Source organism: Amblyomma maculatum, chromosome 6 (genome assembly GCF_055883805.1).
Source record: "Amblyomma maculatum isolate TAMU_Amacu chromosome 6, ASM5588380v1, whole genome shotgun sequence".
Classification (NCBI taxonomy): domain Eukaryota; kingdom Metazoa; phylum Arthropoda; class Arachnida; order Ixodida; family Ixodidae; genus Amblyomma; species Amblyomma maculatum.
The window spans coordinates 11,107,231-11,121,029 of record NC_139349.1 but is presented as its reverse complement, the minus strand read 5'-3'; the positions used below and the strand labels follow the sequence as shown (position 1 = coordinate 11,121,029).

The following is a 13,799-nucleotide window of genomic DNA, read 5'->3' as shown; positions in this document are numbered from 1 at the left end:
CAGAGGCCGTCGGTACAACTCCCTCATATATTTTAAGGATTGACTCGATGAGCACTTTTGTGTGCATTAACCCAAAAAATTGGTTCAAACCTATGGTGACCAGTGATTAGAGCATAATTTTAAGTGGTTCCCCTCACTGGTCCAACATCTTCACTTTGGAGCTGCTGACAGACTGACAGAAATCGTCAAATGTGAGAAGTAAGAGCTTACAAGTTACTATAGCATGCTAGTGTAGGGCAAGAATCGGCGGCAACAATTTGCAGTGCTGAATGTGCATTGCCATGCCACACTTTGGAAGCTTCCATGCACAGATGTATAAATAGTGCAAGCACTACTTCCCACCGCTGAACACGGACGACGCTAAAGAAACTGTAGCCCGACAAACAACAAAAGAGCACAGCTTGTGTCACTGGCCTGCCCTGTTTCTTCTCGTTACTTCTCGAACAAGGAAATGTTCCCTTAAAGGAGAACTGAAGACAACTCCAGCCAATCAAATGTCAGTAAAAATTGATACTCTGACTCTTTCTGAGTATGTTGACGCTCATCTGGCAGAAAAAAAGTGAGCTTATTCCAGAGGAAATTCAGGTTAACAATATTCTCAGAACATGTCCACACTGTAAAGGCCTAGTTACTGGTTGCTGCTATTTCAAAGCTTTAAGTGACAGTGTAGCCTAGCCTCTCGAATCCACGGCCAAAATTCAGCGTAGATGCATGCGCTGTGCTAGCGAAATCTTTCAGTAAAGGCAACAACCATATTTTGTGGTCTCCTTCAGCTTATAAGGGCTCAGTTTCCAGTGACAGTGGCCCCTTTGTGATCAAAATCTGCCTTGATGGGCCAAAGCCAAGCTCATAAAAGCAAAGAGGACGCCAACAAACCTGAGAAGCAGGCTAGCGTGCACAAATTTCTTGATTGTTCTGTGCAGCTTGAGTACTGCTTCCGATGACGCTGCTTTCTTGAAGTGCAGAATGTACATCATGTTGTCAAGCAGCGGCTTCAAATGGACAAACGCCTCCTGAGCAGCACAGAGCGAAAGTGATCAATAAAACATTGACCACTCAATCGCACACTATACTAGTCTTCCCTTCTCTGGCTGTCCACACTCACACTTTGCAAATCAGTGCCTGAAATATTACAAGGCCGCGACACAAGGCTTTTACTCATTACTGCAACACAGCATTTTCTAAATCATTTGAGAAGCTACTGGTAAAGCTAAGTAATTTAATTTGATTAACATAGCATGCAAGTAAGTGACACCTTTAAGCCATCAAACTAGTCATTAAGCCTTTTTCAAATAAATATTCTGCTGCCTTTTCATGAGACCAGAGCTAGCACTAAGTAAGGACTTTTAAGAAGCTTACGCTCGTTAAACATAAAAATGCCAAGTATAAGGCTAATATCTGGCAAAAATATGTAGAAAGAAGTAAGGTGATATGAGCTACCAAATAGCCTCAGACACTGTGCCAACTCAGTCCAAAAACTTCCAAATGATTAGCATGCTACTAAGCAATAAGGTGCACAAAATAAAGTGATGTTCCACGCACCTGTATTGTGCAAGGGTGCTGATACCATGAGGATATGACAACTTCCATCAAGGCAGACGCAGCAAGGCACAAGTGATCGAGCAACTCAGCCTGCTTGGTACACAAACGGCACCGTTTCAGCGTCACTGATAAGAGCTCCACCTGCAATAGGAATGAAAACACAGTTAATTTCAATACAGCATGTAACGTGCGCCAAAGGCGAGAACCAATGCACTGTTTCGAGTGCTATTATAATACCACTAGAGTTATCAAGCACCTTAACAGCCTTATTCTGCAGAATGTGCATGAATTAACAGGTGCTTTCCTGTGCAGAAGAATAAGTTCACTTCTTAGCATGGTCCCACTACCCTTTAGGCTGTTTACAGCAAACACTGTCACTGCTGCAGAAAATGGGGACTGTCAACAGCTTTTGTGGGGATCTAATACATCCAAGGTTAGTCATAGACACTACACCCCAGCCGTTGCGCCTAAATTTACGACACTATAAGCATTATGATAGGAATTAAATATTATATCAACCAACTGCCTGATGCTGCATGTCAACAACATAGAAAGTGTGCTACGTATCAGCAACTCAAGCAATTCTGCCATGTAAACCTCAGCATATGCCACTGAGTTTATTACTCAGGTAACTACTGATTGTTTTAATACATTTGGTTTCTGCTTTTACTTCTTCATCAATAGCAAACAAAACTATGAAAATGGTCCAGTCACTATAACTACTTTCTTTAAGTTATTGTTCCTTTTATCGGCTGCTAAGCTGAAGAGTATGTATGACAGGAGTATAAGTGTCACCAGGAGAAAATACACATCCCTTTCAACATTGCACTGTTCTGGCTCCCCACCAACAATCACATTCATGATGTAAACTAGTGCATTTTATTGATAAAAATTGTGCACACTTGACTGCACATTAATAGTTTGGCTGAAGCCAGATTAAGGAATCAGACTGCAGGTTTTTGCTTGCAAGACCTCACAGATCAGTAATTAAGGAGACAAACGTGCACACTTGCACAGACAGCAATGTCAGGACTGTTGTGTGGGGTTTAACCCACAGGCTTTTACAGCCGATTTGTCGCCAGCTATAATGGCAGGGGCCAAAGCTGCTTTGATCAGCGCTTCACTGGCCATTCGGACAGTTCTAACAACAATGGTTTTGGAGGTGCTGCACATATGGCAGAACGATAAACCTTCAACTGCCAAATTAACTCCTAAAAAACGTACCAAATCAGGAAATTTTTTTTAAAACTTTTTAAGGTGAAAGCCTTACTTAGCTCAAGGGCTGTGCAAATGTCAGCACGAAATGTCTGCAGGAAGTCTTCGCAGGAAATGTCCACACAAACTGACACTTGAAGAAAAAAAGTCTGTCTCCACCGGGAATTGAACCACTATCCCTCCGACCCCAGCCAAGAGCTGTCACGACCGTAAAGCGAGCGAACCGGTAGAATGTCGTCTAGCGAACTGAAGTAAAAAAAAAAAAAAGAGAAAGGAAGAAAGAAAAATGCCACTTCATTCGAAAAAACGGTCCGAAGAATTTTCTTGCACTTTACCCAGAGCTTCACCCTTCCCGGCAAAGGGGCACCCATTGACAGTGACAGCGTGACAGACCGTAACCAAAGGAGAGAAGAAAGGTGAATGAGGAAGAAAGCAACTATCCATTAGGAGCAGTATGAAAAGGGGAAGTACACCGTTGTTGGGAGCCGGAGGAGCTCATTTTTTTACCCTTAAGTGCTTCTGAGAAGGTAACTTGCCTGCAAAGACAGATTTTTACAGAGGAAATGCTACTTGTTACCTCCTCGCCTTCCCATGGTCTACCAGACATCAAGTGACCCCCACCTACTAGAACAATACTGGACCAGCCCTTGAATCGTTCCAACAGAATGGTGATGTGTGTGATTGGTTGCCGATATCTGAGGGATGTGCCTAGATTTGATTGGTTAGCGTCATCAGAGAGGGAAGGAAAACAAGGGGACTTAAGGACGCTGTTGAGCAAGAAATATCGCTCTGGGACCTGGGTAAACAGCTCACCCAGTTGCGCTTTGCAATGAACTCTTAGCTTTTTGCCATATTGCTGCTCTGTCTGCTCTTAACAAATAAATAAGTTTTAAGTTTTCCTAAATAAGTTTTCCTAATAGTGTATTAAACCTGCTTGTATCAATTGTTGCTGTGCACACGGTGAACATGGCAGTGCACATGGTTGATAATGATGGTAGCAGTAGTGATTATGACGATGAGTAACAAGAAATGTAACCAAGCACCACCTCTGACCTTTGATTGGAAGTGTGGCTATAAGCAAAAACCATACTAACCCTTAAATAAAAAAAAAAGCTGCCTCCACCGGGAATCGAACCACTAACCCTCCGATCCCCAGCCGAGTGCGCAAACCACTACTCCACGCTAGGCTTTTCTTTTTTTTTTTTCAGCATGGTACACCACGCTGGGCTCGCAAGAAGCAGATTGTGCAATTCTCCTTGTCTAATGTGAGGACGGTAGTAGCAATAATAATGATGTTGCAGTTAGTGATAATGATACTGATGGTAATAGTGACGACAATGATGGCGCATTTAGTTTATAATGATCATAGCAGCGATAGTGTTGATAATAATTGAGTAACAAGAAACTAACCAAGCCTAGTAAAGTTCTCGCTTAGTCTGGAGTTAGCAGGGTTATACCCCAGCAATTTTTGGGGGGGCACACCACCAGCACCTACCATTTCTCACGTGTGATGCCATTATAAAAAGATTATTGTCAGGCTTAAAATCTGCAATAAAGGTGTGAAATGCATTTTTTATGAAAACTACCGCACTCTTCTGTTGAGATTTGCAACTAATGCTACTTCCGACCATCATTCGTCAACAGCAATATTGGTACAATCGTCCACGACAAATATAGCTTAGGGCTGAGTACCGTATTACTTGATATGTTTCCACTTGTGTTTCCACTTTTGAACTTGTGTTCGACTCTAATGCTGAGAGTGACATCTGAAGTGATAATGACACTCCTTTCAACGATGGGAATTAACAAAATGCGTAACAGTGGCAGTGATAATGAAGAGAATCGGTGTTAAATCAAGTATAGGCTGTCCTCTTTGCCCCTCATATGCCTCTGTGCACCAATAATTTTATATGTGCAAATATATTTGTGTCATTTGATGGAGTAGGAAATTGTGAATAAAATAAAGCAAGTTTTCTTTTTATTGGCTCTTGAGTAAAATTTACAGCAGTTTGAATACAGTGTAGCATGCCATCAATGTTTGACAAGTTGCAGCGCAGACTACTGGGAAGGAACGGTCGTAAAAGGTCTGAATGCCTGGAGCGACACTTAGGCTACGAGGAACATCATAATAAAAGTTCGCGTTGGGCCAAGTCACAGCTGTGTTTAATAAAGCCTTGTAGGACTCTTACTGTCGCTCCACGCACACGGGCACTGAAAATTTCATCAGCAGCATTCTAGCTGCACTGCTCCATTCCTACCATTTATGTACTGATAAGAAATGTGGAGGCTAAATTGAACTCTCAAGGTTCTCTCAGACGTATGCCCAATCCTAAAATACCATCGCAAGCTTCTACACTAGAACTGTACAAGTTCAGGCATGTGCTAACAAAGAGCAGCACTCACACTAACCACATACAGGAGACAACACCCACATACTTTCCTTCATTCAATAAGCTTGTGCACTGCTTCAACGTCAAAAGTAATATTTCTATATTTCTTAAAAACACAAAACCATGCGGGAAAGTGCTGCACACTTACCACTGCCGGTAGCTTTAAGGCCAGGGTACTTTGTGGTGCCTTATGGACCAGAGCAACCATAGTTTCCAGCAAACATTCAGTGTGCTTTATCCTTGGAAACTGTTCAAGTTCCTTCTGGATGGCCTGTATAGCGTGGGTTCAAGGGCTTAGGTCATGAATGCTGCCAATTTTTCCTTTACATGCTTGTTTATAAGATTGCAGTACACTGCAACTATTAAATGCTAGTAAAAGATTTCAGCATGCATTTATAATATTGACACTGTCCACTCATCGTCATCGATGTTCTCCTGGAACCTCGAGAGCAAGAGCATCCACTAGCTAGGCACATTAGCATTTTCAGGCTTCCAATCCCTCACTCACTTCCCTCATTCCCACCATCGAGACAATGCTTCCTAAATGGGGAATGATGACACCATCCATCTGGCGTTCTCTTGGAACCACGAGAGAGCAGCATTCACGCAGCCTCGCCTGAAAAAGCTGAAGTACCTGGCACATGGATGCTCTCACTCTGGGCTGCTCTCAATGTCCACTGTCACTGGCCTATGACTCTCCTCCTAAGACGCACCAAACGTCTGATGCACTAAACCAAGCACGAGAATACAGAAACACTGGACAGAACACAAATGCAATGGCAGCATTGCTGAGCAAGTACCAATTGTTACCGCCTGTTGCGTCGCTCGGACCACACCAAAAAAACATTACCTAACCTAACCGTTTATGTGGGCTCAAATTTCAAGTAATGTTTTATGCTGTGCTTGGGTCAGGTACCTACCTAATTCAATCAGAATTAATCATTAAGTCTTCATTTTCTGCAGCAATGACGAACCAGAAGCGCAAACTTTCGCAGCAGCGGTGTTAGTAGTACCACCACACACCCATCAAAGGAATGTTCTCGTTAGTAGCCTGCAGGGTTGGGTGCTCAATCCTTCAATGGCTGCAGGTGACACTAGCAACGCAATTGTGAAAATTTACAGTTTTGGTCCCCCAAACACGGCCGGCGACAAGTATGTAATAATTATTTCTGATCAAATCAGGTACGTACCCCACTCAAACATAACAAAAAAACTTACCACTAAATGCCGCCTCTATACGAAATTCGAAACCAACAAGAAAATGGTGAGGCCAAAAAATAATCTATTTTGGTGACCTTCGAGCGATGCAACAGTTGGTCAATTAATCCCTCAATCCAAACATGATGACGAGCATATTGTATGTGCATAGGACAGATAATGAACAATACTTGTGCTGTTGCCACAGAAACTTGCATGCCAGAACTTAATAATGTTTTCCTTTAGCTGTTTGCACATGGGCCAGCAACTAGCAAGTGCCTTCATATCAAGTACCAGCTGTAGCGCGGCTTTTAGTAGTCTTTACGATTTCAACACTCTACCATCATTACAAGCACTGATAGTTTCAGTGGGCAGCCAAAAAATGCATGACGCGGTTGAGAGGTTAGGTGGTGCATACTCCCACAAGCTAAAAAAGAGCTTGACCGCTGCAGGCGTACAATTAAGAGCGTTAACTCGAGTCTAACAGAATTTAATCCTAGGTCCTCAATTTTGACACCAACATGTACATCACGAAACAAAGGTTCATTTGGTACTACTTGCACCTCTCCACGACCACTGGTCCAAGGACCCCCATAGGTCACACCCCATCACTGTATTGAGAACCAAAAGTCATCTGTGTGAATCCCTCAAGTGCACACACACACAACCATTCCGAGGTGGAGTATACAAGGCCAGAACGATGGAGAATCCGACAAGAAACCGGCAAATGTAAGTAGTAAGAGCAAACACTTTTAAAACAGCGTAATTTGAAATTGTGGACATGGAAAACGGGACATGAACAAAGCAATACTTGCAGGAACCAACAGTCAACTTTTTTTCTGAAAATGCTATATTTGTGCCTAAGCACTTTAAATCAACACTACCAAGGTGGATTCTCTGTGCACTGCTTTTCCCCATCTAGTTCTGCATTCATATATTTATCACACTAGGCTTCTAAAACTGTACCACAATTTGCAGAAAGCAGCAATTTCTCACAAGCACTGTTATGCAAAAATAATTTTCTGAATGGCCAAAATGCTGCTTCTATTTCTGCAGACAATTTAGCAAAACGAAAATTCTGTGGGTCACACTTTCTGCAAAGCTATGCTTGCTCAGGTCAGCAATTGTATCCTTTGCTAAGAATTTAAGATGGAAGGATACTAGAAAGAATACACTGGTGTGCCTTCCATTATGACTATTTTTATTCTTCCCCACAGTTAGAAAACTCCTGCATTAAACTAAATCAATAAAGTTAAGCTTATGGGAGGCACTAGACTAAACAGAGGTCGCACAGCACCATTTTCTCTTTACAGTTCCCTTCTGCCCACCGCTTTGAAAGCCACTGGCAACTATTCAGAGAATGTCTTTTTCCTTTCTGCCTACAAAAGTAGAACAAAAGGAAGTTGTTCAGAAAAGATCCTTGCATGGAATTAAAGGGACACTGCAGCACTTTTTGCAAAAATCAGGCTTTCAACAGAAGCCCATAGTTTTTGATGCTGTGAACTTGAATATAAAAAAAAGCAGAAATAGCTTTCTTTTTCATCAGAAATACGCCTGTGATTGACCAAGACATCACGTGACGACATTTTAAGGACCGGGGAAGCTGCCGATGCAGCTCCTTCGCAGTGCTGTGTGCTGATCGTAGCTCTCTGCAGCTTTGTGAATGTCATTATGGCAAGCCATTTCCACTCGAATGACCATCGGGATTTTCATCGCATGTATCCATACCAGATGCGCCCACAAACGATGCAGCACTTCGGTTGTGGGGAGTGCAGGTTTTACATGAAATCTTGCTTTGGTTAGAGTGAGGCATTTTTAAAAGTAGTGTGTGTAATTATTAGCAGAAACTACATGGCCCTCAGCTGAACCTCGGCGCACATATTCCAGGGAGGGAACAGCAGCGAACAATGCACTAGCCGACTACCTCCGTCTCAGGCCTTCCGCCCAGCCCGAAAAGACATTGTTGTGAAAAAAGGAACCAAGGTGCAGTCCACCAAATCCTGCTTTGAGTGCCAGACATCGTACTTAGTGGAAACGGAGAATTCTATGGAAAAAGTGAAGTAGCACAAAGCTGCCGACAGACAAATGAACCGTGAGTGAAGCGCTGTTTCCGAGCTTTGCGATGCATGCGAGGCATTCGCGAAGCCATTATGCTTGAGACCAAGTCCAGCATGTGCAGAATGCTGCTTGAGTCATGCATCATTTAGCAGACGTAGAGAACCTTTCCCTTTTATTGTACGCTCATAATATACATTTAGTAAATGACAGCTGATATATGCTGAAAGCCAGGCTGCAGCTCCGCCGCACCCATACCTTCATGAGAAAGCTCTAAAATGTGTTTGCTCACAAGAGCCTCGTCGTTTTCATTTCTAATTTAATTTGCATCCTGAAACAAGACAAGACTATGTAAAATGACGAGGCAGCAACAGGTGCAAATTTACATGGCCATATAAGAACAAGTTCAATTATTGCTTGCTTGGACACATCGGAGGAAACCACGCTTTGTGCGCTCCATAAATAAATGCACTCATACTCAGCTGAGTGGTACACGATTTGCTGGAAAGGATGTCGCAAAGCCATCACAGCCTAGCTATGACACATTAGTGGGCTCATCTTAATCAGCTGCTCGTTCGCAAAGATCATCAACACGTGTTGCTGATGAGTTGTACGATGTTTAGCACAGAAGCCGTTGCGCAGAGCTACGCAAAAAAAACAACAACAAAAAAAAAACAAGACGCGATTACAACCACGTGCCAAAGCTGTCTGCCTGTCCCATAGCAAGATTGCACTCCGTGAAGAGATCGCAATCGACGCTAAACGCAATGGTTCACATACAAATAAGACCTGAATAGTCAGAAAGTAACAAAATACGAAGCATGAGCCTTACCTCCCTTTTCTTCCTTTAATAAACATGGTTCTAGGAAATGGTGACTGGCACGACTCATTTGTGCGAGGAAATAAAAGGAACCGCGTCATGGTTCAGCCATGCTTTTTTGACAAAGCGCTGTAGAAGTCGCATTAGGAACGAACTGCATGTAGTCACAGTAACGAAAATGCTTCCAGTAGAATGTTTCCTTTGGTCGGCTCATATTTATCTCTCTTCTCAGCAGCGTCGCATTGCGCAGCGAGCATTTTACTCGATGAAAGATGACGTCGTCACGTCCACAGATGTTTGTCCATCCAAACACATGCAGAGCTGTGTTGTATCAGGTGCACAACCCTAATTTGACGTGTTTTTGTATGTCCGCAACGTACGTACGACTAGGAACAGCGCACACCGAAAGCTTCCTCCGTTGGCTCTGAATGCCTCCGGGTCCTCAAAGTGACGTCACGACAGACGGAGAAGCGAAGTTTCTCTCTCCGCTTTCCTTCTCTGTAGCAGTCGCACGGGGCGCAGGAGATTTGAATTGCGCGCCTTTAGTAGGCGATTGCGCAGGTGTTTTATGCATAATCGAAAAAATAACTTCACAGACATGATCAACAAATAATATACTTTAAAAATCTAGAGCATTGGAACATTTAAAAACTGCTGCAGTGTCCCTTTAATGTATATTGCCACTTTTATGAACTTGCTTTTTTTCAATTTTCATCCCAAATATTTTACACCTATATCTTTCTCGTCATAAGCAATATTCAATTGCTCAAATTATTTATTTACTTACAATACCTGCTGCGCCGAAAGGCATTACTGCAGTTGGGGGAGGGGGGGGGGGAATATATATTTTTTGCACAAGGCCAACATCAGGAAAGGAAGACAAGCATAAGACAAGTGTATTAGGTGATTCAAGAATAATTTAAAAGATCCTGTAAAGCAATGAAATAATCCTGAATATGAATGCAAGGACAAGTCTGGTTTGCATACTAAGTCACAACTGTTTGTATCATACTAATGGGAAATGGCTTGGCAATATATAGGCATTATTAGCCCATGCAATAAACCAGAATCTTTGCCTTGTTGTGAGTGTGAAGAGTGTTAGAGACAAGGAAATGAAAACTGTGTCATGGTTTTCAAACATTTTAGTTTACTGCACACCCTAATAGTATATAATAAAAAATATGCCCAGATTCCTTAATATATCTGCATATGTAAAAAAAGTCATGGATGTTCCTGTAACAATGAATGTTAGATATGTTGAGAAAAAACGAAATAAGTTCTGCAATTATTTCTTGGTCTGTATGCGAAGTCCTATGTGGTTAACCTCATACCAAGTGCACAGCTGTATCCCTCCTTAGCTTCCATATGGTTTCCTTTTTCTCATTTTGCTGCTAGTTTTTTATTTATTTATTTATTTTTTTCCAGGTTTGTTTCTCACTACCAGCCAAATGTTTGGCTGCCCTTTTCATATGTGACGGTCCTTGCTGATGCAAGCTATAACACAGCAGTAGCCAGGTTCAATTACAGTCTGCCTCAAGATATTTAGTGTGTCTATTTGCCCCACTGAAGTGACTTTACAGCATTGCAGAGTCTGAACAAGAGAATGGGCAAGCTCAAATGGACATCTTCACGAATTCGCAGCAAAAACATCCCATGAAAAACACTCGTTGGCATCTGGGGTTCCCCATGTAGGTACTCTGTTGAAGGTTTGGCCAAACAGAGATCATTATGCACTGGTTTCACTGTGCTGAGATGTCATTTGCAAGGCCTCTCTTAAGCAGGTAGCATCCTGTACCCAGTGGTTTTGCTCACCTGTACGCATAACAATTTTTAGAATTGAGAGGGCACAGACCATGTCTAGAAATTTTATCAATTAGGCAGTTTGGAAAGAAAAGGTTGTAACTTTTGCAACAGGGTCCACAATGTCAAATGATGGTTCTGCCACTGAAAACAAAAACCGGAATTTTGCAAAAAACAAATTGTTCATTTCAAAAGGCAGAGACATACCTTATATGTGCTATTCCTGAATTACTTTCACAGATATATTTTAAAGAAAGAATCACAGTATATTTATGAGGTCATTTGGAGTTAAAGAGCTTAAAGAGACACTAAAGACACCCAAATATGCTATCAAAATCTAATAAACGGCATTTGGTGACACTGTCGCCGCATATCTGGCAGCAAAAAATCGAATTCTTGCTGAGATATTGCGATAAGAAGTTGAGGTTCTTTTTTGTTCCCACCCGTCGAATGCAAACTGTTTTCTCCATTGCTAGCGCGCGGGAGCGGAGAATACTTCGCAAGTGCATGCAGAGTCATGAACTTCATTCGATACGCAATTAGGATAGGCGCATCTGCTGCTCCGAGCTCGTAATTCAGGTGCCAGGTCTAAAACGAAGCTATCCGAACGAAGTGCCTGAGCCAGAACATAACCGAAACTGAAGTGGACGCCTGTGGCGCCTCCAAGTATATTTTTATGTTTGCCTTGCAACATTTACGTTATCTTTTCACCGTCGTTTACGTGTGATAAAAGCATCATATTTGAGACAAAACCTACTACCGCATTCAAACGGGCAACGTAATTCGCATTTGTCAGCCTCCGGGATCCCTTCTGCGTCACGTGATTTGTAGCTGCGAGTCTCGGCCATTTCGGCTGTGGCGGCGATACCTGTATTCCTGTTCTTCCTCTTCATTACCTTATAACAGCTCTGTTTTCAGTAAGAGTGGCTTTTCTGTAACCAGGAATTGGCATTCTATCGATGCAAGCCCCCTTCATTTTTCTCTTTAGTGTCCCTTTAATTAGCAAGATTCATGACACAAACACAAGGTGAAGATTAACTAGTAGTGCAAGGTGATACTTGCCAGCTCTATCCCAAGCAATTTATATACTGGGCAATAAAGCAAATAGCAAACATTCACAACATAAACACATTCAAATAAAATACAGCACCTGCATAAATGCAAACTATGTCATGAAAAGCAGTAAGAGAACGTTTCTCGCAGTACAGTAGGCACAGTACTGTGCTAGTTGTTTCAAGAAAAACAAGCTCCAAGCAAAATAACATTTCACCGACGACAAAAAATGACAGAAGGAAAAAGGGAATACCTAGCTGTATATTTCGCACAATAATTATTACTCTGTGACAAAATAAAATACACTTGCAAAAGGAAATTTACATGGGGTTCTATGGCATATATAACAAGCTTGCGTTAAAAAAAAAAAAAAAAAAAAAAAAAAAAACTATGGCTGTGGTGTTCCAAACACAAAACACAAAAGGAAATATTTCCAAATGCAGCGTTATGTTGTTACCTGTAAGAATGAATCCTGAATAATCACAGCAACCTCGAGAGGTTGCATATCCTTGACCAATGACCGCAGTGTATCCCAAAGAGCAGCAGCTTCATCGCTTGTCACCTTCGAGCTAGCAAAAAAGAAAAAGAACAAAGAAACACGTCGATCATCCAATCAATGAAGTTGAACACATATACTTTGAAGAATACTCCCAGCGAAATATGCAAGCCTATCTGCTCCCTGTCTCGTCTCACCTTTCCTGCGCCTCTATTGTCCGACAGATCCAAGAAACAACGATCTCTCGTTTCTGGGGGATGTAGACAGGAGAGCGCAGTGCCAGTTGAACCAGCTCAATGCTCCGCTCTACGCTGTTATTTGTGAGCTCGTACAGCAACGCTGGTTAAGCAGGAAGAATTAAAAGAGAGCAAAATGAAGTCAACAATTCACCGCTAGCACAACGCTGTCACTACAATACGAAATTTGAGTAGCCTTACTTACAGTTTGCAAGAGCCATCTTGTGTCAAATTTGATACAAAATAGTTCGGTAGAAAATTGTGATCGCGATTCAGGCAAAGAAAACTTATTTTGAATCAATTATTCATAACCGATACAGCACCTACAACGACAGACTGACGCAGCTAAGCTCATACGGGACGAAACGAAGAGCCGTCACAACGTCTTCTCATAGCAATCGCTGGAAACGCCGTATTAAAATCACATGTCGGGCAATCAAGGTACGACAGAAAGTTGACAGCGTTGCAGATTACATTACAGCGAACTTGATCACTAAATTTAGGCAGCTGTAAACAGAAACACGTGCGCTAACGCACACCATGCGGCCACCTTTGGATTCTGCTTGGATTTCTTGCCGTCCTTTTCCTTGCTACATATGACTGTAGAGTGTAGACGTATCGTTATGCCCGACCATGGAGGAAGGAAAGTTGTTTCCTTCCTCCATGTGCCCGACTCTCGAGCATGGCTCGAGACTGTGCCGTATCGCGTTCGTGGAAGTATTTTGTCGTCTCTTTCTGCACATATGCACACCGTGCTTTTACTTTACTTTTTTATTTTTAGTTGCATGCTTTTAAAGTGTCGTACATGTACTAGTACTAGGTTCCGGAGACAGAATACTCCCTCTCCAAATCACCATCACCATCATCATGAACTACCTTATGCTCCATTATATTAGAAAACACGCGGAAGGCAGAACCTTTCTGGGTTCGAACCCGACCGCCGGACTATGCCGGGCCCCGGCTGCTGCATTTCGATGGACGCCGGACGCCGATGG

General features: G+C 42.4%; 1 protein-coding gene across 1 annotated transcript in view; it reads right to left on the bottom strand.

The window, feature by feature from the left end:
* The window catches only part of LOC146185064 (unhealthy ribosome biogenesis protein 2 homolog), a 76,467-nt gene extending 63,087 nt beyond the window's left edge, over nucleotides 1–13,380 (bottom strand). Inside the window, exons 1-6 of the mRNA XM_084606048.1 lie at nucleotides 13,010–13,380; nucleotides 12,766–12,907; nucleotides 12,530–12,641; nucleotides 5,296–5,418; nucleotides 1,543–1,683; nucleotides 877–1,013 (exon numbers count right to left, since the gene is read on the bottom strand). Coding sequence (XP_084462174.1) covers nucleotides 877–1,013; nucleotides 1,543–1,683; nucleotides 5,296–5,418; nucleotides 12,530–12,641; nucleotides 12,766–12,907; nucleotides 13,010–13,025 — 671 coding nt within the window. The 5' untranslated portion in view covers nucleotides 13,026–13,380. The remainder of the gene's footprint in view (nucleotides 1–876; nucleotides 1,014–1,542; nucleotides 1,684–5,295; nucleotides 5,419–12,529; nucleotides 12,642–12,765; nucleotides 12,908–13,009) is intronic.
* Between the last annotated feature and the right edge of the window lie 419 nt (nucleotides 13,381–13,799).